The following is a 23499-nucleotide window of genomic DNA, read 5'->3' as shown; positions in this document are numbered from 1 at the left end:
TAGTCTTTCGCACTCGGGGTACGAGTTTTCGAACCAGTGTTTTATTTTCATTTCTTATATCTTATAAAAATGTCAACTCTTTCAAATGACAACATGTATTATTAACTAGTTTATTTAATAGGTGATGATTTAATTAAGAAAATGACTAATCAACAACTTTTAGACCCGTATTCTGGAAGTTATTAACATGCTAGTAATGACAGTAGGCGAGATGTAGATTTTATTTTTATCACTAGTCATTTTTGAAATTGAATTTAAACTAGTTAATTATGTATGTTACAGTTTGAAAAAGTTGACACTTTTATAAGGTATAAGAAGTGAAAATAAAAAAAATCTTTGACTGATATAATAAGAAACATATGGATCTTAAAGAAACTAACAAAAAATTCTGTGTATTTTTACTTTTCAACTAATTAGGTTGATTTGTGATTAATAAATCACCTTATTCTAAGTATTACAGAATATAATATCTACAAATATTTTAATATTATTGTAATACCTGAAATAAAAGACTTCTATATTATGCTTTTACATGATTAAAAATGAGATGTTAGAGGGGAAAAATAACATAAATTAAGATCACCTTAATTTATGTAATGTCTTTATTTGTAATATTTCAAAATACTTTCTTATTAATTTATTACATTAATAACATTTATAAAAAAATAAATAAAAGAATTTTAGTAAAAATAAAAAATTGATACTTAATATTACACTTTATTTATTGTTAAATGAACACTAAACATAATGAAAAAACAACATTTCATGACAAAACTTCTATGAAATAATTGGCTTCAACACAAAAAAATTAAAATATTACATAATTAATTTAAATTATACAAGATTAATATAGATACAAAGATGATGTGATTAATTAAAACTATCATTTTATATGAACTCACAATTTATGTTACATAAATTTAAGCAATATAATTATATTATGTAGTTGTAGTAGTAATAATAATAATAATAATAATAATAATAATTAAATAATATTTATGAGCAGTAATATAATAGAAATTGAAGTGTAATCTCTTAATTTACTAGTATAAAAAAATAATACGCACGTCAAGTTGTTTTTGACTGATTCAAACGAAAAGACATTGAATGCTTAGTAAAAACTTTTATTAAAAAAATTTTGGTCCCCCTAAACAACAATATAATACGCCTCCAGAAATAGGGGGAAGAATTTTGGTAAATAAAAAAGAATCAAAATTTAGTCATATTAACAAGATAAAAAATTAGCAAAAATAACAAAAATTTCATGTCACAATAAATTGAATTTTCAAATAAAAAAAAAAACAAATTTTTAACACAGCTCTTGTAGCTTTCTGATAAAGATATATGAACCGAAAGACAAGTTGGAAGTAATAATAATAATAATAATAATGATAATAATAATAATAATAAATACATCTAAACAACAATGAAATTAGGTAACATGAGGGAGAAATTGATATAATAATGACAATCACAAAAAAAAAGATGGTACCATTATTTAAAATGAGACACAAATATATAAATATACAAGCATTATAATTCTCACATCATCTAGTTACTTGAACTGACATCCTATATCTATAGGCAGTTGTAGGTCTAAATATGTTGACCCCCTTTTTTCTGGAGACTTAAATGAAACTCTTTTCGTCTAAAAATAAAAATAAGATTTTAAATCTCTAACATAAAAAAAGTAAATTTAGCATTAATACAAATAATAAACAATTATTACCGTGTTTATCTTTTAAATTTCATGTGGTTAATACTACCACTATTCCCAATTGCACCAACTCGGCCGCCACTACTATTTCCCCGGGAACGACTATTTTGAGTAGCTCCAAGCCATTGTCTAGCTCCAGTTGTTGCAGAACCCCAATGTCCTGCAGGAGCTCCAGTATCCCAGCGTGCTGATGGCCACATCCATGAATTAAATCCCCAAGATGCCCACTCTAAAATATTGATATTAAAATATATTCATTTATTCAATTTATTTAGCTGTTAATAATTAAAACATGTACTATTTTTAAATATAAATTAATAAAACAAAAAGAAGTTGGATAACAAATATTTTTACACAAAAAAAAAAACCCAGCATTGTGGGGATGTGGAATAGTGGGGTCAAGTATAATGATATCTGACAGTAATTAAAATCACTATCATAAAAAACGCTTCGATGCAAATTTGAAGTGTTTAATTTTAAATAATTGATGGATTATTCCAAAAACTACACGATCTCCTATTTCCTTATTTATATCCTGATTACAAGTTTTAAGATTTATAAGTGTAATATATGAATAAATAAAGGGAAATGGTGTTATTAAAAAAAAAAATATGTCGAATGAAACAGGAATATGAATATTATTTCTCATAAAAAAATTGTAATGATCCATACACTTTTCAATAAGTTATAGCATTATAAAGTTAAAAATATAAAATATGAAATCGAGAATTTTCACACAAAAATAGTAATTGGTAACTATTTTCAATGTGTAGACAAAATAAAGTCTGAAATATTTTTTTTCCCTTATAACCTTTAATTAAATATATATATAAATGTGTCAGTATTTCCGGAACACTTTAAAAAGTTATTTTTTGTGAAAAATTATAATGATATAATCATTATTGAAAGTTATGGCAGTTTTAAAAAAAAATTTCGAAAATTAGCGATTTTAAATTTGTAATTTTTTTGGAGGTTTCCCCCATTTACGGGGAACGAAGGAAATTTTTTCAATTTTTAAGGGTAATGTCGTCGACTAGATACGATTTGTGATCTTTTGACGTATTGTTGAAAGAAATCTGTTCGGTAAGAGCTGAGAAAAGGTAGTATCAGACAAAAAATAAAAAACACATCGTAGTAAAATTAATACCTTCTCAGCTTTGCTTCGAAGCTTAAATAAATTATCTTAAGTTATTTTAAGAAGTATCAGGTCTTAAATAAGCAAATCAATAAAAAAAAATTATATTAAAAATATAGGGTCAATCCATGCCAAATCATCCAGAAGTGGTTTGTTTTGTGTCATGGCAAAATAGGCCAGCGATGGAGTTGGTGGAACATAAAAAAAAAAAGTAACAAAATACATCAAAATTAAAGAGATAAAATACATTAAAATACCCACATCAGAAGTACAACAAAACACCTAATATGGGATTTAAATTGTGTAAAAGTATTCCCGGGAATAGGGAAAATCACAGATTTTTATCAATTAATAACAATACCAAAAGAAGTCTTAAGATATCATTAACTGATATTTATGAAGAAACAGTATTCTAACTACTAGAGAAACCATGAATATTTATTAAAATATTTTACAATATTATCATAATAATTTTATTTATTTATTTTTTATTTTCCAACTAAAATAATGAATTTTATATTTATAATGTGTTTAATAATTATATTGAATTATAATAATATATTACATATACAATGATATATAAAAAAATTACAAAAATGTGGTTTGAAAACAACAAAAAACTGTCATTAAATTATTTGATTTTTACTGATTTTCTAATGCTAAATTTTACATGTTACACATTTTTCTCAAACTTCAAATTTTTATGATGTATAGAACAGATATATATCTACAAAACTAAAAAAATTTTTTTTGGAAATTAAGTCCCCCAACAGAGATATTGCACTTAGAATACGCGTATTTTTATAAAATTTCTAACTTTGTAGGCTTCTAATCACAAGATAATTGTTTTAAATATTTGAAATTTAGTTGAAACATAGATTATACATAGATTATACACTATACAATACCACATGTAAAAATCACAATAAAATAGTAACTTCTTAATGGTTTTAAGTGAGTTCAAAAACGTCAATTTTCACAAAAAAAGGGCCATTTTTTGAAAGTCATTAAAATTTAGAATTTCACATTAATGTTTTTTTTTTAATATAATCTTTAAGTTATAATAAGGTCAAATCTAAAATTTTAATTCGATTGAGTTGAAATTGAATAATCTGTGTGTTTTTTAACGATCTACCTATTTTTAACTTTTTTTAAATTGAAATAGCCATAAAAATGGGAAGATCATAAAAAAAAAAAATTGTTTTAATCTAAATATAGCATAATGAATAAACCCTGAAAATTTCAGTAAAATATGAGGTGGTCGTGCAACCACTTCTGGATGATTTGGCATGGATTGACTCTATATAGATACACAAATACTCCATAAATAACAGATACTCATAAAAATGTATAGAACAGGAGTAAAAGAAGCACAAAGTAATATTATAACACTATATAATAAAATTATCAATATTTTTTTATAAAGATAAATATAATACTAATTTATAAAGTAATATGTTATGTATTATGACTTCATTCTATGAACTTGAATTTCATGTGTAAATAATTGATACTATAAATAAATTAACTGAATTGAATAATATTAAAATCTCAAATTATGTTTTAAAAACTTAATATTCAAACAATTTATCTAAATAAATTGTTATATTTCATTGATTTTCACTTACAGAATCAATATTTTACTAATTAAAATAATTATAATCAATAAATAATGAACCAAAAATACATGAATTTGCAATACTAAATCAATCTAAAGAGCATGCATAAAATTGTTTTTATTACCTCAAACCAATCCAATGACTGTTATAATGAACAAATAAAATTTTTAATACTATTAATTTGTAATAAAAAACAAATAATATTTTTAACTAACCAAAATCACTTCGACCTGGCATTCGAATATTATTTGATGCTCCTCGATATTCTGGTCTGGGAACACTTCCCATTAGTGACAAAGGCTGTGGAATTAAACTATAACAAGAAATTATAAAAATTAAGACTTAATAAGAATTCTTGTAAAAAATTTAAATGAATGTTTATAATGATATTATTGCAAGAAAAATATATAAATAAATTTACTTAGAACTAAATACGCAAAGTACTTAGATTCAATATAATGTATATGATAATATTATTAATATGACTGTTTGAAATAAAATCCTTGTTTACTTATTTATAGCAAACTGATTAAATATTTAACTGTAGTAAAATAAGTTTAGAAATGTATAAATCTTCATGTTATCAATAAATAAATAAAAAGGATTGAAATAATATAAAATATATATTTAAAATCAAGGGATGAGACCAAAATAATTTCGTTTTTTTACAATTTTTCTTATGTATTGTAAATTAGGTCATCTATATCAAATATTTTTAGTGCTTGTTGAAAAAACGATTACAGAAATTAAATGACCACCTTTTAAACCTTAATTGAACATAAAATTTGACTTAAAATAAAATTATAAATCGAAATTAACCAAGATATATATTACTATTTTTAAACTTTATAAGGTCAAATTTTATGTTTGGCTAAGATTTTAAATTACATTTGGTTTCTACATTTATTAACCTTAATATTACCTAAGAATAATACGTTATAGGTCAACTAACTTACTAGATATAGAAAAAATTTTAAAAAATCAAAATCAATTCGGTTTTTAATCTTGATCAATTTATTTGAAAATACATTTTTATTTCAAAACAATTTTTTATAATTTAGCCAATTCAATATGAAACTTGAAAAATAATATTCTATACTGAGTATTACCCAAATGTACGGCCTTGCATATTGGTAAACATACGTCGTTCTCTAGCTCTCAACATTTCTTCCTTTTTTTTTTTATCAGAAGGAGGTTTAGCTAAAGAAACTTCCAAAATTGTGCCATCTAAATTCTTACCATTTAATTCTTCTAAGGCCTATATGAAAAACAATACAATAAATAAAAATGACATTTGATTTCATATAAACTATTACTTTAAGAGCACTACTTCTATCATTAAAATGAACAAAAGCATAATCTTTGATTTTCTTCACTCTCTCTACAGAGCCAAAAGCTTCAAAAGTTTCTTTTAAACGATTTTCAGTAATTTCTTGAGTTAAGTTTCTAACATACAAAACTTTGACCTAAAAATTTAAATATTGCAACTTCATTTTAAAACATTCAATTCAAACTAATTTAGTTAAATTAACTAACACAGATTTTTACAAAAATTAGCTAAATCAAAAAAACCATTAAACTACTTATTGTCAACACTATAATAATTACAAAACACTATTGTGTTTAAACTATAATTTATAAAAGAAATAGTTATAATAAAAAATCTACAAATCATCCCATTTATCTTATACTGTGAACAAATTTTTTATCCATCTTTTTATTAATGTATCAAACAAATTAAAAATGACTGTTTTTCTCACTTTCGACATTGTTTCATCATCAGGCTCTTCTTGTGGATCAGCCCAATCTACTATGATATCACAACCCCAAACTTTATAATTTGGAGCACTTAAACGTCTTTTAGCTACGGAAGCAGACTTGTGCGAGTCATATTCAAGAAAACAAAATCCTCTATTTTTTCTACGATCATCAGGAGAACTATATATTATAACTTCAACAAGTCCACCTTCAATAAATATATAATATTTTAGCTTAAATTAAATTAAAATAAAAAATTAACAACATACTTGTTATTTTACCAAACTCTTCCAAAATATCTTCTTGACTTTTTGACTTGGGGATATTTCCAATAAAAAGACGTAAATTAGGCACACTAATATTTACCTTTATATATTTACCAGGCTTTATTTCATATCCATCAAGCTATATAATAAATATTATACTTAAATAAACATGAATGCACAAAACTAGGAATTCAAATTTAATCATTACATCAGTTGTGGCTTTTTCAGCTTCTTCTTTTGATGTATAGGTAACAAATGCATAACCTCGATTTGTACCATAAAGAGGATCCATCATAAGTCGTAAATCATAAATCTTACCACATTTTTCAAACAATGGAATTAATTCGTCTTCAAACACAGTGTTAGGTAGTTTTCCACAAAAAATCTAAAAAATTAACAATATTATTAATACTTTATACAAAGTAGTAATATAAACAAATAAAAATACATTTTTTTAAAACACATAATTTGTATATCATACTTTTTACTTGATACTTGAAATATTTATTGTACTCTTAAGTTTAGCTCATTTTTTATATTACTTTATTACTTAAATAAACTAATTATTTTAAATATTTGCCTAGAATTTTTTTATTTTTTGGATCATAGATGTCTATTAACTTCTTCAACTCTTCAACTATGAATTTAGTTTTAATTTAAAAAAATCTATTTATATGATGAACATAAGGAAATTGTCAGATAATTATTAGAAAAAATAATAAAAACGATCTTATTCAAAAAATAAGGAAAATATAGGCGAATATTTTAAAACCCATTAGTGATCCATAAAATTTAATTATACTTATTGTGATAAAATAAATATATTTCAATAATAATATATGCAAGTTACATTAAAAATATACAGACGTGTTCTGTAGTTAAAGTTACGTGGAAGGGGAGGGACAGAGTCCCCATTTGGAGTAAAATCTAACATCTCCTTTAAGTTAAATCCCAAAATGATGGAGGGCGCTTTAATTTTGAGCACTGAAGAGAAGAAAGTGTTAATACAAGAAATTTATTGGAATGGTCAAAATTTCAAAGTAGTTAAAATAATAATAATTGTAGAAAAACTGAATTATGAAATGATAAGAATTTTATGATACAACCATGGTAATATAAAGTACTTGGAGCACAATTGACCGTGATGTAACTATTGTTATTTGTTTGCTTTTGGATTATCCAAAAGTTTAATTAATTATTTAATGTAAGCTTAAAAAAACATGTAATTAATTTATGACTACACATGAAACTAAAAGACTTATAATATTAAGGGGTATAAAGTGATAAAAATAAAAATTTAAGGTGTTATAAACATTTGTTATTTTAATAGAATCTATCATGATTGTTGATATATTTTTAGATTATTGAATACTTTATTAATTATATTTTTATATGTAGATGTAAATTTTGACACTTAGTAATGTTCTTAATTAATTTTTAATGAAATAACAAAAATTATAGGTAGGTACTTATCTATTCCTTTATTGAGTTAATTTTTTTTTATTAAGCTATTAGCTTAGTATGATCAATATCATTTCACATTTTACTATATTATTATCATTAATAAAAATAAACTATAACAATAAAAGACTATAGTTTTTATACAAGGTGTTCTGTTTATCATAACTCACTCATTAATTATAAAATAATTACAATATTGATAACTAGGCTTCGTCTAGGTGGTGCTCTGCCCCAGACCTGAGGCCTTGCGAACCTTTGGCGTGTAAGCCTCTTCAAGCCATCATCATAAGTAGGCTACTAATTCCGGTAGGAGTACCCGGCTATGCCGCGAACGATAAGTGTTTTGCAGAAAAAGTATTACATTAAAATCAGTGTAACAAAAATATACTAAAAATGTAATTATTAAAATCAGATAAATTCAAAAAGAGAATATAGTAAAATGTATTGGATATAAGGTTGACATTTATTTTTAATGAGGTATTCCTTTTGGGTATATTCGGAAATTATTTTAGGAGGGTATTTAATATTTTCTACTTTGTTAAACATGCTATAGAATTTTTTTGCTAAAAATCAAAGTGATGATCAAAAAAAAAGGATATTAGGTTATTATATTTTAGAAGTTGCCTAAAAAAATATTGATAGCGCTAGTTCAAGGCCCCTTAAATACAAAAATTATTAATATTCTAATTATAATAATTGTGTTTATATTAGAGAATAATTATAAAAAAAACAGCAGGTTATTATACGTGGGACTATGTAAAAAATTTAATTTTGATAAAAATATTGGTAACTGTGATTTGACGTTGGACAGCATAGTTGTCATAGATGGATCCCAATATATACAATTTATAATGAGATAAACTCATAGGCTTACACATCATATATGAAAAAAATAAGATTATTAACAATATACTGTCCTGATAATGAATGTACAACTTATATAATTATAACTGTCTTGAAATTGATATTTAACTTATTTATATATAACATAAAACATTCCTTGATTATATATATATAACATACAGTGCTATGCACAAATGCAAAATAGTGTCCTAATAAAAATACATATTACACAAATTAAGGATCAGAATAATGAATGCGCAGAAATAAGCAATGCCCATGCGTGTAGACTTAAAAAAAAAAGCTCATAAAACGGTTAAAAATTAACGGATTGAATTGATTTTTTTACTTTATCTCAGGAATGTCATTGGGCGGGTCTGGTAAAAATTTCAAACCTTAAATCGTAAAACGCTGGCGTAGTTTTACATGATAATGGTCGAAATTTTAAAATGCTCACAGGCGAGTGGCAAAAATTTTCCGTTCTTTGACAATAATTTTCTAGTGTAAAGTCTAGTGACCGAGACTTTCGTTGAAAAAATTTTTTTGAAATTCCGAATACGCTAAGTAATTTTCACAAAAAAACATTTTTTTCCTTGTTCTATTATATAATAAGATACATTTTTTGACCTTTTTAATTACACACATTTTATGATTTATTAGCAATTAATAATTTTTTAGTTTCATACCTTATATAAGTAATAAATCAAGAAACGCATGTAATTAATTTAAAAAAAAAAAATTTATCTGAATATTGTATTTATCTTGTAAGTAATAGAGGTTACTGATAAATGGATTATATATATAATCTTCATTTTTATAATGGAACTAATATTTATATGAGATATTAAAATCTAGACCATCTTTAGTAATTATTATAATTTAACAAATAAAAAAACTAATAAATAAATATAATTGTAATTGTTAATTCTGAACTGAATATTTGATAATATTCAGCTCAGAAATCCAAATATCAACTTAAAAAACCTAGCACACTGAAGTAACAGCACAATGAGAACAAAAAAATATGATAGCTGACAATGAGTAACAACATTATTATAAAAATGCTTTCACGCATAACTGTTAAATTTCACTCAATTGCAAATTTTTTTCTATATTCTTTTGCTAAATGATCATTTAATATCCTATGAAAAATTTTGTTTTAAGTCAGTCTAAATTTATATACATTTGCTATAGTAAAATTTATAATATTGCACACTAGAGCAACACTATTACAATTCAAAATATAAATTTTTTAATTCCAAGCAAGTAGAAAAGTTTATAAATATATGTAAAACAGTGTTTAAATTAAAACATTTTTAAGTTGTGACAGTTTTGTTCCAGGGGTACAATATGGACTATATAAACATAGAAATATAAAACTGAGACTTCAATATGAGATTATAGGAATTATGGTTTAATAAAACAAACATTTTTTATTAAAAATGTTAAAATTATATTACTTCACATCCTGCAGATGGTTTAGGCTCAGTCCAATCTGGAGGTGGACCATACTTTCTTTGTCCCGTAGTCACATCAAATTTGTAATTGGTTCTATTTAAAATTTCCTAAAAAAATGTATCATAAATGTGAAATTAATAATAACAATTTTTAGTAACAATTATAGATAAAATAAGTGTTACATATATGTTTTTATACCTTAACTTTATCAAATTCAGGGCTTTTAAGAGGGTGTATGAAAGGTTCTTGAGTAGTTCTTGTTTTTTGTCTATATGTTTTCATAACACCACATAAATAAGCTGATTTATTTGAAACATGTATTAAATTGCTATCAAGAAATTGAGAAAGAACTCCAAGGGCAGCATCTACAGGGAATTCTTTAAGAGCATCCAAAGCTCTAGTATCCAAATCTGAATGCACTAATTTTCCTAAAAATTATTATAAATATAAAATACTAAACGGACTTTATATTTATGTTATAAATTTAAAATATTAGTAATATGACATAACATTTAGGAAGGTATATAATAATAATTTAATTCTTTCAACTTTCTTGGAAAGTTTCATTTTATTGAAAGGTATAAAATTATTTAAATCGAACAATTTGTAAATGCACAAAAAAATATTGAAACTTAAAGATATTTCATTACTTTCTGGAAATGTCCATGTTCATTTTATTTTTTACTTTACAAAGATAAAATAAAATTGGTAAAAAATAAAGTCCAAATTAACCAACATATCTATTTCCCTTAAGTATATATAAAATTTATTTTTTGATTAACACTATTTCTTGAATTATTATTACGATTGAACTACTAGAAAATTGATGTATAAGCAAAACATGTTTATTTTCAACACTAAAACACTTCTCAAATTCAATAGTAATATATGTAAAAAAATTTAGAGATCAAAATTTAAAAATAATAAAACTTTATGTGACTTTAAGTGAATTTCTTTTTGTTGATATAATATATTGTTGCTACTACGCAAAAAAAAGACAATGTGATAATTTTATAATTTATTTTTTCTAACAATACTATATTGAAAAACACTTGAAATATAAAAAAAAATTAATATCTATGTGATATAACAAATTATAGGATCACAATTTATTTTTAATTATGTATTTAATGAACTTTTTAAGGTATTTTAAAAAAAATTATATATATTTTGGTCACCTATTATACTTTGGTTTCAATACATATAGTATTTCTAATTTTCTTTTTTTTATTTATTATTAACATCATTTGATATATAATGTATAATTATGTATTAAATTATATATTGTATTTTATTGTAAGGCAATAAGTAAACACAAAAAATACTTACAAAAAGCTCATAATTAGTTTTTTTTTTTTTAGATGATATAAATATTAAAAATACCATTTATACCATCATGAAAAATTAATAGTATATATTTTTACATCAAATATTGATAACAAATTAAAAAAAAAAATTTACAGAATTACCATTAATGAGTTTCAATGTCAATATATTTAATGAAAAGTTTATTTAATATTTAGAATAAAAATTGCTTCACCTTCTAATCTTATTTTATTTTTATAATCTATAGGTCATTTATTTAAGTATAAAAAACTACTGTAGCTATCACAAAATAATAACTATACTCGGTATAATGGTTATAAAAAATAAAGATCAATAAAAAATTGGGCGGTGCCAAGAAAAAATTTTATTTTGAAAAAAACTATAAGACAATTAAGACTATATTTATTGTTACCACTTTTGTATATCTCATCAAGTCTGTCTGCAACCATTTCATGAATACCATAATCAAGGAGTTTTTTGTGGTCCTTAGTTTTATCGTCATCACTTTGTCTTTGTTGATCTTCTGATTTTTCATTTAATCCAGATTTGTTTACTTCCATACCTCACTATAATATTAGATAATAAATTAAATAAATTATACTAAAATATTGACAATAAGGGTACCTAAATGATATAACACATCAAATATGAACAGATATCAAATAAAAAAAATTAAAGATACCACATTCCAAGGAAACATATAACGTACTCAACAAAATAAATACTTACAAAATATTCCGGTAACTCCTATGGAAGTGTTCTAATTGAATTGCAATAGTTGTTTTAACACACGTAGTTCATTTGATACAGCCTTTTGGTTCCGGGCACTTTTTACATAACCGGCAACCGGTGTCTTGTGCTAATTGTCTAATTAACTTCTCTAACTAATGTATCTGTATGAACCTCACACAATTGTATGTTGATCAAATCAGATCTGATGACGGCGGTAGCGGCAGCGGCGTCGGTGAGAACAGCGGAAAAAGGGTTAAATTGGTTAAATTTCGACAAAGTGACGCTGCCGCTGCGGGAGAATAGTGCAAAAAAAAACAATCCAGGAACCGTTTTTCGCAAATTTACTCACTCCCATTGGCTGGACCGTCGTAACGGCTCTTGCAGATAACACTGCTGCCAACTGAAACCGGTCGGCTCCGCTGCACTTTTCACCGACCATCTACTCCCACTAGACTGCTATTTATCTTCGGTTCAGTAGAATTTTTTATTATTCTGCAAATTTGAAACCACGATTGTTGACTACGAGAGCATTTTTTTAATTGCAAATACTCTACCACTACCTCATCCAAGCTAGTGTATTCAAACTATTTCCTTTTTTTATAGTTGTACTGTTCAGTAATTTTACTCGAACCCCTCTTACAAAATTAACAATGGAAATTATTTCGACCCCAAACTTTTACATCCTTCTTTACTTAGACAGGGCTATAAAATGTCTACGTGTTCAGTGAAGAAAATATATATATATATATACTTCCCGGAAATAATTTCCCATATAACCCTATTTATCACTGCAGATAAACCAGAACAGAATTTTGCAACCAGTGTTTGTAGATCTATTGCCTTACTATAATATTATTTGCAACAAATTATACTACGGTGCAATTTAAAACATAGTAATAAATAAGTTATATACAATTAAATTGAATAATCTTCAAATTTGTTGACCCTGAAAACAATGATGTAACTCATTTTCACATAATATAACTTAGTTTATCAACTTTAAACAAAACTTTATTTTATTTAATCATTACTTATACTACAAACAAATTAGATCTACATAAAATTTAATAAAAGTATGCAATTTTATTCATTTTTTCCATGATGAATTAATAACTGTCTTAAGATCTTCTAAACACTTTTAGTTTTTGATATAAGACTTGTAAATTACACTTACAAAATTTTAATTTATAACATATTTGTTTTACACACACACACACATGTATATAACAGAATGTATCACTTTGTCCGACAAATCAGCATACTTTTCTTATCGCAAATTGTTAAAAATAGTGGAACGCATTTATAAAGGTACTAAAGTAGACAATATGAATACGTAAAAGTAGTCCTATGTTACACTCTAAATTACATTTGTTGTGTTTGTTATTATGGTTTGAATTTTAATAAATGCTTCTTTTCTGCCAAATCATGATATGTTCAAATACTTTTATATAGTTTAAAAGTTTTTAATTTTTATTCAAAGTATTTATTTAAGTGACAAATGTTTTTTACTATAATTCCTAATACGCTAAAACCTACATTCTACATGTAGGCAAGTTATTTTGAGTAATTAAGTATTTTTACAATTAGGTAATTATTATTTTAAATAATTATGAGGGGAAACAAGAAATATTCAGGCCATAATAACAAACACAGTAAATGTAATTTAGATAGTGTTACGGACTGACTATTTTTACGTATTCAACTGTATACCTAAGTACGTTAAAAACGATATTGGTAAAACTATTTAGTTTTACTTATTAATCTTAAATTTAAATGACTTAATAAGCAATGGTGATCATACATCAAAATTTTTTTTTAATTATTTTAGGCAATAATTATAATTTACTACATAACATCAAATGATAAATTGTAAATAATAAGAATAAAATAACGTAATTAATTTTTTTCATGTGATCACAAGATTCTGTCTTGCCATTATTATTATTACTAAAAGTACTTTTTTTAATTTTAAAAATCAATAAAATAAAATAATTTAATAGGTTTTCCACGTTCTTTATTATGAGAAACCCATCAAAATTAAAAATAAACCATACCATGAAAATGTTTGTAAAGTTGCAACATGAATATAATATTATGATAGTAATGGTTATTTTGGGGCAAAATAGCAGGAAAAGAACCATTCAATTTGTATAAGAATTTTAAGGTTAATTACACTGGGGTGTAATTAAATTTTATTTATGAAAGCATCCTAAGGGGTTATTTAAAAATAACCCAGTTTTTTTGGAGGGGGGGGGAAATGACACCTATTTACATCCCCTCCCTCAAGATACTAGCTCATATTATTATGATTCGAATAATTTGTATCCTATATATATATATATATGTTTTTGAAGGTCAATATAATATCAATGAACAACAACTTAAAGAAAATTCACTTATATTTTTACTAAAGTTTTTAATAAAGAACTTAAATTGTTTTTATAACATATAAATTTTATCACAGTCAAAATGTTAGCAAATAAATTTTACATAAAGGAACAGCCAAAAAAAAAAACTAAGTCCATTCAATTTCATTGAATTATACATGTATCTGAAACAATTTATTTATTTCTATAAACAAACAATTCAATCATCATTGATATCATTAAAAAATAGTATCACAATTTGATTTTACACATTTAAATATTTTGATCAATTAATAAATTGTTAAATATGAAAAGTTTTATTAAATAAAAAAAAAAACCTAATAATCATATTTCAACATTTTTTTTTTTAAGAATTTACAAAGTAATTGCATTTTTCAATAAAAAAAGTATTGTATAAAAAAATATAAAATTAAAAAAATAATATTGAAATACATCAAATTCCCTGAAAATATTATAAAACACAATATTTATAATTAGAAATTTATATCATAAAACTAAACACAGTACACTACTAATTTTAGTTTTCATCTAAATGGTAAAATAATAACTATTTAGATAAAGGCCAATTATTTTTGTTAACATTCATCACTAGTTTTACCACATTGAGAAATATTGGTGATCTGTTTTCTTTTTTACCTTTGGATAATGGTGAAAATCCATCAGGAACATCAACTGAAGTTTCACCTATTTTCTCAATTTTAGATTCTAATAATGTTGATGCATTTTCACATTGAACTTTCCATTCAGATATCTTATGAAAAATATATAAATAAACATTAAAAATCGTACTAATTATAAAAATTAAACGAAGAAAAGAAATAAAGGAAATATTTTTCTAATATACATATTAAAAATAAAATTTTGATCCATAAATCTATAATCATAATACATGACAAATGTAACAATTTATTTTTCTTTATAATTTAGATACATATTTGTATTTATTTATAATATTTTTTCTGTTCAAATAGAATGATTATTGTATTCTATACACAGGGTGATTTTTTTTTCACAACCCACTCAATTATTTATAGAGTAATTATAATTTAAACATTTTTTTTTTTTTGGTTATCTTTAGTTACACATTATTCTTGAATTATTAACTATGTAATACTTTTTAAGTTCATCCCTTATGCCTGGTAAAGGTGTCAACTTTGTTTTTTTAAATGGGAACACATATTTTAAATTTAATAAAATGTTTGAATTTTTAATTTAATAGTAAATGGCATTTGAATTTTTAGTATAACTTTATTAGTTTATTAGATATAAACACTTAAAGTTTCAAATTTTTTAGTTAATATATATGTATAATACACAAGGAATTACAAATACAGGTAGCTAATTGGTTTTTTATGACATCGATATTAGCAGGTACACAACATTGTTATTATCAATGGTAGTAAAGCACATTGTTGTGAGTTTATAAATACACTAACTGACAATACAGAAAGTATATCTAATGATAGTGATAATTGATAATAAACAATCCGTGACTGTGACAGCAATGTCATAAAAATCTAATTAGCTACATGTATTTGTAATCCCTTGTTATTATACATGTATATTAACTCAAAAATTTGAAACTTTAAATGTTTATATCTAATAAACAAATAAATTTATACTAAAAATTTAAATGTCATTNTAATAAACAAATAAATGTATACTAAAAATTTAAATGTCATTTACTATTAAATTAAAAACTCAAACATTTTATTAAATTTAAAATGTCTACCCATTTAAAAAGGGTTGAACTTAAAAAGTATTACATAGTTAATAATTCAAGAATAATGTGTAACTAAAGATAATAAAAAAAAAAAATGTTTAAATTATATATATTCTGCAAGTATTTGAGTGGGTTATGATAAAAAAATCACCCTGTATATGAGTCCCAGATTAAGAACTATACGAAATGATTCTTTTTTCATTAACCAATTTATTATTATTAAATGTTTTAATTTTACTACAATCCTAAAGAGAAACTTTAAAAAGCTCCTTGAATTCTCATCTTTCACACATTTAATGAATTTGTAGGTTTCATTAAATATATTTCAATAGAACATCATAATTTAACCTGTTTTACAAGTAAGTCATATCGAATTCCCAATGGTTCTTTTTCCAGTAATTTTTCACATAGTTTCAGTCCAATTTTATAATTTTCTACAGCAGCTTCATATTGACCCTCCACCAAATACATTTGACCTGAGAGTGCAATTTCAATAGCACTAGCTAACTGTGGTGTATTTTTACACAAAGAAACTAAAAATAATGACAAATATTTTAAAATTTTATTCAATATAAGGAAAATTGCTTTGTCTTAGGTTTAATCAATTTTGAACAACTTTTGTAAATTTTTTTCAATATTGGAAAAATATTTGGAGGGGGATGATCAAGTTTCAAAAAAATTTTTTTAACTTCTTCTGTAATTAATGTCCATTTGGATTATTATTGAATAATTATGAACTTAAACTTACTTAAGGTTTGTGAATGTCCACTAGATTCTTTTTCCATAGAATTATAATCAGTTTTATTACTATCATCAATTTTAATTTTTGAAATATAAAGAACAGCTTTGAGTTCTTCAGCACGATTTGTGTACTCATTTAATTTCCTCTGAAATTCTTGTTTTTTTAATTTATCTGATTCATCTTGAAATTATAAATCAAATTATTTATTTATTTATCAGTACAGCTATTAGTGTAGGTAAAAAAAATTTTGAAATGAACCCCCTCAAAAATGTATTCTGTATCTACACGTGTCTACCACATATAAACTATGTTTTTGGCAGGAGAGAAGAGATAAAGAAATATGATGAAGAACCTTCCTATTAGGTCTATCTAGACTTATGAAATAGAGTATAAGACTATAACCCTCATAGAAAATATTGTCATACTCAATTCTATTAATTATTGATTTTATATTCTACAGCTCAAAGCAAACATTAAATACAGTATTGAAAAAAAATAATTAATTTTTAATTGATTTTTTTGGATTATGTATATAAAGTATAAACATATTTTATTATCTTAATAGTTGCTTACTTTGCAAACATGGTATTAAGTATTGAAGCCCAGTACAATATTTAGAAAATGCAGCTTTGTAGTTTTTTTCAGAATCTAATTTAACAGCTTGCCTAATTGCATCTATTCCCTTTGCATAAGATTCTGCATTTGGCAAGTGCTCTAAATCTAAAAATGGATGTCTAAAAAACTCATCATAACTCATTCTTTCAGATGGATTGTGTTTCAGTAAATTGATTAATAGATGTTGACAATTAGCACTAACTTGTGTTTTGGGTACTTCTATTGGTGTTGCTTTTTTTACTTTATCATATAAATCTTTAATTGAATTAGATGCATATGGTGCATGACCAAACATACACTCATATGTAATTACTCCAACTGACCACAAATCTGCTTTAACATCATATCGTTGATGGAGTAGCATTTCAGGTGCCATATACAAAGGTGACCCTCTAATATTTTCTGCTTGTGTTTTTTCACTCATAAATTTTGCTAATCCAAAATCTGCAATTAAACCAATTATTATTAGTTAAAATTTATTTAATACAAAGCTACAGATATATATATCTTATCACCAACTATCTCCTTTGCAGTATTCTTTACACAACTAGTAAATCTATTCCACTCATAATTTTTGCCTCCCTCAACATTCCACATCACCCTCTCATTTACCACTTTTAAAAACTTTTTTATTTTCCCCTTTCAATTTTCACTACCAGATTCTCGATTTTTCTCCTGTGTTTTTTTTGTTTTTGTATATTATCTTACCACTATACTTCAACTTCATTATTATCAGTCTATGTTGTGTAGTTATACTCTCGCATGGTATAACTTTATAACCTTTTACTCGCTTTACGCTCTTTCTCTTCCACATTGTACAATCAATCTGTGATCTATTACTCCCACTCTTATAATTATTTTTAAATATTTAAAAAATGCATATTTTTCATCAACAAAATATGATAAAGCCTTGTTTTGTTTTATATAACAGTTTGTGTTTTGTTAAGTCAGGAAGGTCAAGTACTTATTATTTGGTGAATAAACAAGTAGTGAGAACCAAGCTTAATAAATATGATTGATATAAATAACTAAATATTTCTTTATAAAGTTTGATATAAATTCAATTCCATTTAAAGTTATTATAAGTTATTTTATAAAAATCTAAAGCTTTATTAATATAAATAAATTTTAATAATATATATCTGAAATGCTTACCTCCGACTTTAAGAGTTAATATTGGTGATTTTATTAATAATAAATTTTGAGGTTTAAGATCCAAATGAGAAACATTATGAGAACGTAAATATTGTAGAGCTAATGCTAACTGTTGCATAAATTTTTTGCATACTTTTTCAGGAAGTTTAGTTCGACGTTTAATAAATGAAGATAGATCACCACCATCACAATGTTCTAAAATTATATATATGTTTTTACAATCCCAAACAAAATCAATCATCTGAACAATATGTTGATGTTTTAAAGCTTTCATAACTCCAATTTCTGTAATCACAGCATCTTTTGCACTTTTTGAAAGTTTGTTTCGTTCAATGACTTTAATTGCAACTAAGTTTTTAACATTTTGCTAAAAATGATAAAAAATAAACAAGATGATTATTATTGCTTTGTTATATTACTCTTTAAAATATGTCTTCAAAGAAAACTAAATATATACATTTGATTGAGCCAAATATACAGTTGATGTGCTTCCTTTGCCAATGTTTTTATGAATTTTATAACCTTCTACTTTTGGATATGTTGCCATTATTTTATAAATATTAAAAGAAAAAAGAATTATTGATTTATCTTTTTATTACTTGATAGTCAAATTAAAGAACAAGAACTTGATCACATAATACACTTCAACATTGGTTAAAATATATTTTAAATATTAATTTTATTGTGAAAAGCAAAAAAGTACTATCTTCAAATATTTCATTGTTTTAAATGCATATATTCTTTAAATGTGAAGAAAATAAATAGCTGATACACTTAAAAAATGTATTATTTTAACAAAAAATAATTTAAGTTGCATTTTGTTTATTTTAATCATTTCAATATATACTTATCATAATTTTAAGTATTTTTATTATAACATTATTTTTTAATATCATTATCAATTACATTTTAAGATTAACAAAATAATTTATCATTAGTAGATATATTTATTTATTAGGGAAAACATCTTTGCCACGATCTGATAATCCTCCGACATTTACATACTTCGACATTAAACAAAGTAGTAATTGTTTCGTACATCTGGAACTCCGACTATATGATACCATAAGCTACCATAACCACGACGGATATTACTCCTACATTAAATTTAAAAAATAAGACGGTAAAAACTCCAACATTATCGATAGTTTAATAGTTCGATTATGCATTGAAAGTTATGTTATATTTTGATTGTATTATTAGTAATAGGGCGCATCGATTGTATATGTTACATATCACTAAAGCTTAAAGAAAATATTTTGAACTTGGCCATTAAATTAGATATTTAAGTCACAGCTGAAATGCATGAAATATTTTGGCTTAAATGCATTTTACCACCCCATTGAGTTTTTTCAAATTTTTTTTTTTAAATCGATTTAGTTTTTCATACTGACTAAGAATATATAAAAAATTTTTTGTCGGCGAAGTTTAGTTTTATTTTTTATATTAATTTTTTTTATTTTAATATTTTTGAAGTAAAGCTTAAAAATTATACGATGGATAAATTTTTATTTTTCTGTAGTAATTTAAAGAGTTGTACCTGAAGATATTTTTTAGATATTGTTTTAAGAAATAAATAATTTAAATAATTATTAAATAGAAAAAAACTAAAAAATTTTAAAAGATTAGAAAAAAAGTTGTAGATTTTACTTTACTGATTTGACTTAGTTAAAGTGGGTGTAGTACATTACTTGTATAGTCCAAATCGTTTTCATATTGCCACTCTTTTAGCAGTTTTGAGACTCCCAGGTGATTAGATCAAAGTCGAACTGGTCATGTTACTTGAGGTAAATTGTCACCAAGCAAATGAGTAAATTCTTTGTTACCGTCACATTCAAAATAGATTTATAGGAGGGAATTTATTGGTATGTTTTTGTTTGACCCAACGAACATGTGCTGAAAAATAATTTATTTTAACTCTCCCTCAACATGTTCTAATTATTCTATGTGTTCTAAAAAATTTTTTTGGTGCAAAAACATATTTATTGGTAATTGATTCGTTATACTTTGGCGTATATGGGCGAAAATATCCTTTTCTAAAAATTTATAAAATAATCTCAATAACCTATAATTATCACTCATCAGTTTTTTGATATTAACCACAAAAATTTAAGGACAGTGTAGAGTTAGGAAAAACTATTAAAATTATATCACAAAAAAAAATGATCTTTATTTTCTTTAAATAAATATGATGTTTCTGAATTTTAGAGGGACTAACTCTTATAAAAAAAAAAATTATGCCCGTATACAAAAGTAACAAAGGTCTTCTCAGAATTTTGTCTTTGGAAAATATACATAAAAGCACTATTTTTTATTTAAGAACTGAGAGGCTATAGTTATTGGCTTATAGTAATTAACAAGTCTTATAACAATTAGATATCTACAATATAATTTATAAATGTAGGTATTTATGTATACATAATTTTAAAATTCAAAAAGTTAAATTTTTTTATACTATTTAGTTTGATTTAAAGAAGAAATAACTATTTCAATGACTTCATTGAAGTTCGGTCCTAGTAATTCGTACAGATTTTGAGGAAAATGACATTGTTTCTGATGTTAATATATTTTCTACAATAAATCATGGTATGTTTCATAATAAGGTCTTCCCCATAGGTGATATATTGTTCTGGATTGTCTTGTCGTATGAGGTGCCCATGAACAAGCCTAATGTGCCCTATTCTAAACCTATTTATGATGTCTTCATGATGTCTTATCAGGGATCAAGGAAATACATAAAAACATTTTTATACCCCCTCTAAAATATTACACACCAAAATATAATATTTAAATATAATTATTTTCGTCGTGGGGGGGTTCTATTACCCATCACCGACAACTGCGAGAACACTTATTGTCGAAAGTCAACATTTTTTTTATTTGAGTACTATCTATATAGTAAGGTATAATAAGCAAATAGTCAAAACTAAAAATTTCTTTTTGTACAGTGTTTTCGTGGGTTGCTTTTGTTGAAAGATGATCCTTGTTTGAATGACTTTCAGATTTGGTCAAATCTAATCGATCTTGATTAGGAAATAGTGTTGGTCTGGAACCTTGGACATGATTCCATTTTCCGTAATAACTTTTCAGACAATTTTCTCAGTAGTCCAGCGAGCAAAAAAAATCTTAAATTTAATGAGGGCGTCCTGAGCCAGACCGACACTGCTAAAAGATGATTATTTTGCCAATGTTTTCATCTCGTTAGCTTAACGAGTATCCTGCAAATACAAATGTATTGTTCTATAAATACAAAATTAAATTTTTTTAAAAATTAAAATTCATTTTACATGTACTTTTTAAAATACGTAAGCATATTCCTAAAAAATAAAATCACGTTCACTATATTTTTTTATTTTATTGAACAACTGACAAAATTTCAGGTAATCCTCATACAAATGAAAAAAACAACCATTTTTCACTGAATCGACTGTATATTTTCAACTCGACTTAGTTAAGTTTAAAACTAATTATCTTAACAGAAGAGTTAAATAAATTTATGATTAATCACGAACTATTGTTGACTGTTAACTTATAACTGTCTTGTATTTACTTAAATTGACTAGAGCGTCAGAGTATTGCAACAAAATATTTGGTAACTCTAAATTACATAATTTTTTACCTAATCAGAAAAATATTTCTATACAATAAGAAATACAAATTAATTAATTTTCGCGGTATATTTTATGGTAAAAATTTAGGAGACTAGGCCCTTCAAGTCTCTTCAGATTGCGGCCAATCAAAAGATCGAATCCAAACTGGACTTAATTAATTTAGTTGTTCACCTTTAAATAATGAAATGATATTAAATCATATTTTTGTTTGATTTTATACGAGACTAATTGGAATGACAGTTTTAGAAAATACTATTTTACGAATCCTATCCATCAGTAACATGCACACTTATATTTTTTTTACCAATTAATAAATGAAAAACTACAACTTATTAAATGTTATAATAATGGGGACTAATAAGGAGAGACAAAAAAAATTTAAAGTTTAAAATTTGGAATCGCTCTTCTTCCCCCTCCAAAAAAAACTTTTTAAGAAATAACATCAATTATATAAATGGGATTATTTTAATTTAAAGCCTCCTTCCTTACCTTAATGTACCTATCGTATCGAAAGACGAATGCAATTTAAATATAATTATTCTTTAATAAACAGAAATCAATTATAACGCTTTTTTATTATATTTATTAGTATATACTAATTAGCGATAAGGGTTATATTTTTCCATCAGATAATATATTGCTACGATATTCATCTACTCCGAAATATCATCATTTTTAATCGATTTCGCGATTTAATCTATATTAGGAGTAATCATTGTCGTAGTAAAATCCAAATTTTTGTAACCAGGTATTCGCAGTAATTGTTGTTGGAGTAATTGTATTCGGAGGATTTTTTTACAATATCGGAGTATATGAATGTCGGAGTATTATAAGTTCGAAGCAATCCCCATAACCCGATATAATATTTTTATATTTAAGTTTCTGTTATATAATCCATTCATCAGATCACAACGCGAATGAATGTAATTATTTTAATCAAAATTAGAAACTAAT

The 23499-nt window shown here is 24.5% G+C and overlaps 2 protein-coding genes across 6 annotated transcripts; both read right to left on the bottom strand.

Annotated features, from left to right (window-relative positions):
• Positions 1 to 704: 704 nt before the first annotated feature.
• Positions 705 to 12689, bottom strand: LOC126903018 (heterogeneous nuclear ribonucleoprotein R). 2 transcript variants are annotated; one of them, XM_050680910.1, is made up of 12 exons: positions 12310 to 12687; positions 11993 to 12146; positions 10453 to 10682; positions 10257 to 10361; positions 6704 to 6880; positions 6499 to 6634; positions 6232 to 6437; positions 5788 to 5937; positions 5581 to 5729; positions 4687 to 4784; positions 1730 to 1946; positions 705 to 1648 (listed from the first exon to the last, which is right to left on the bottom strand). In XM_050680910.1, exons 2-11 carry the CDS (start codon positions 12138 to 12140, stop codon positions 1735 to 1737), a joined length of 1611 nt encoding a protein of 536 aa, XP_050536867.1. In that variant the 5' UTR covers positions 12141 to 12146; positions 12310 to 12687; the 3' UTR covers positions 705 to 1648; positions 1730 to 1734. The 2 variants fall into 2 exon arrangements, with proteins under 2 accessions (XP_050536867.1, XP_050536868.1); XM_050680911.1 differs by lacking the exons at positions 705 to 1648; positions 1730 to 1946 and adding an exon at positions 4582 to 4613 and having other exon boundaries at positions 12310 to 12689.
• Positions 12690 to 14693: 2004 nt separating this feature from the next.
• LOC126903019 (serine/threonine-protein kinase ULK3) lies at positions 14694 to 20816 on the bottom strand. 4 transcript variants are annotated; one of them, XM_050680915.1, is made up of 7 exons: positions 19392 to 19977; positions 18935 to 19301; positions 17738 to 18223; positions 17171 to 17344; positions 16771 to 16955; positions 15336 to 15450; positions 14694 to 14863 (listed from the first exon to the last, which is right to left on the bottom strand). In XM_050680915.1, the coding sequence occupies exons 1-7, from the start codon at positions 19479 to 19481 to the stop codon at positions 14844 to 14846; spliced, it is 1437 nt and encodes a 478-aa protein (XP_050536872.1). In that variant the 5' UTR covers positions 19482 to 19977; the 3' UTR covers positions 14694 to 14843. The 4 variants fall into 4 exon arrangements, with proteins under 4 accessions (XP_050536872.1, XP_050536870.1, XP_050536871.1 ...); XM_050680913.1 differs by having other exon boundaries at positions 14842 to 15141; positions 19392 to 19980; XM_050680914.1 differs by lacking the exons at positions 14694 to 14863; positions 19392 to 19977 and adding an exon at positions 20626 to 20816 and having other exon boundaries at positions 15148 to 15450.
• Between the last annotated feature and the right edge of the window lie 2683 nt (positions 20817 to 23499).

Source organism: Daktulosphaira vitifoliae, unplaced genomic scaffold, assembly GCF_025091365.1.
Source record: "Daktulosphaira vitifoliae isolate Bord-2020 unplaced genomic scaffold, ASM2509136v1 Scaffold_3, whole genome shotgun sequence".
Taxonomy (NCBI): domain Eukaryota; kingdom Metazoa; phylum Arthropoda; class Insecta; order Hemiptera; family Phylloxeridae; genus Daktulosphaira; species Daktulosphaira vitifoliae.
The sequence above is the reverse complement of the archived record's forward strand: the minus strand, read 5'-3'. Positions and strand labels throughout refer to the sequence as shown.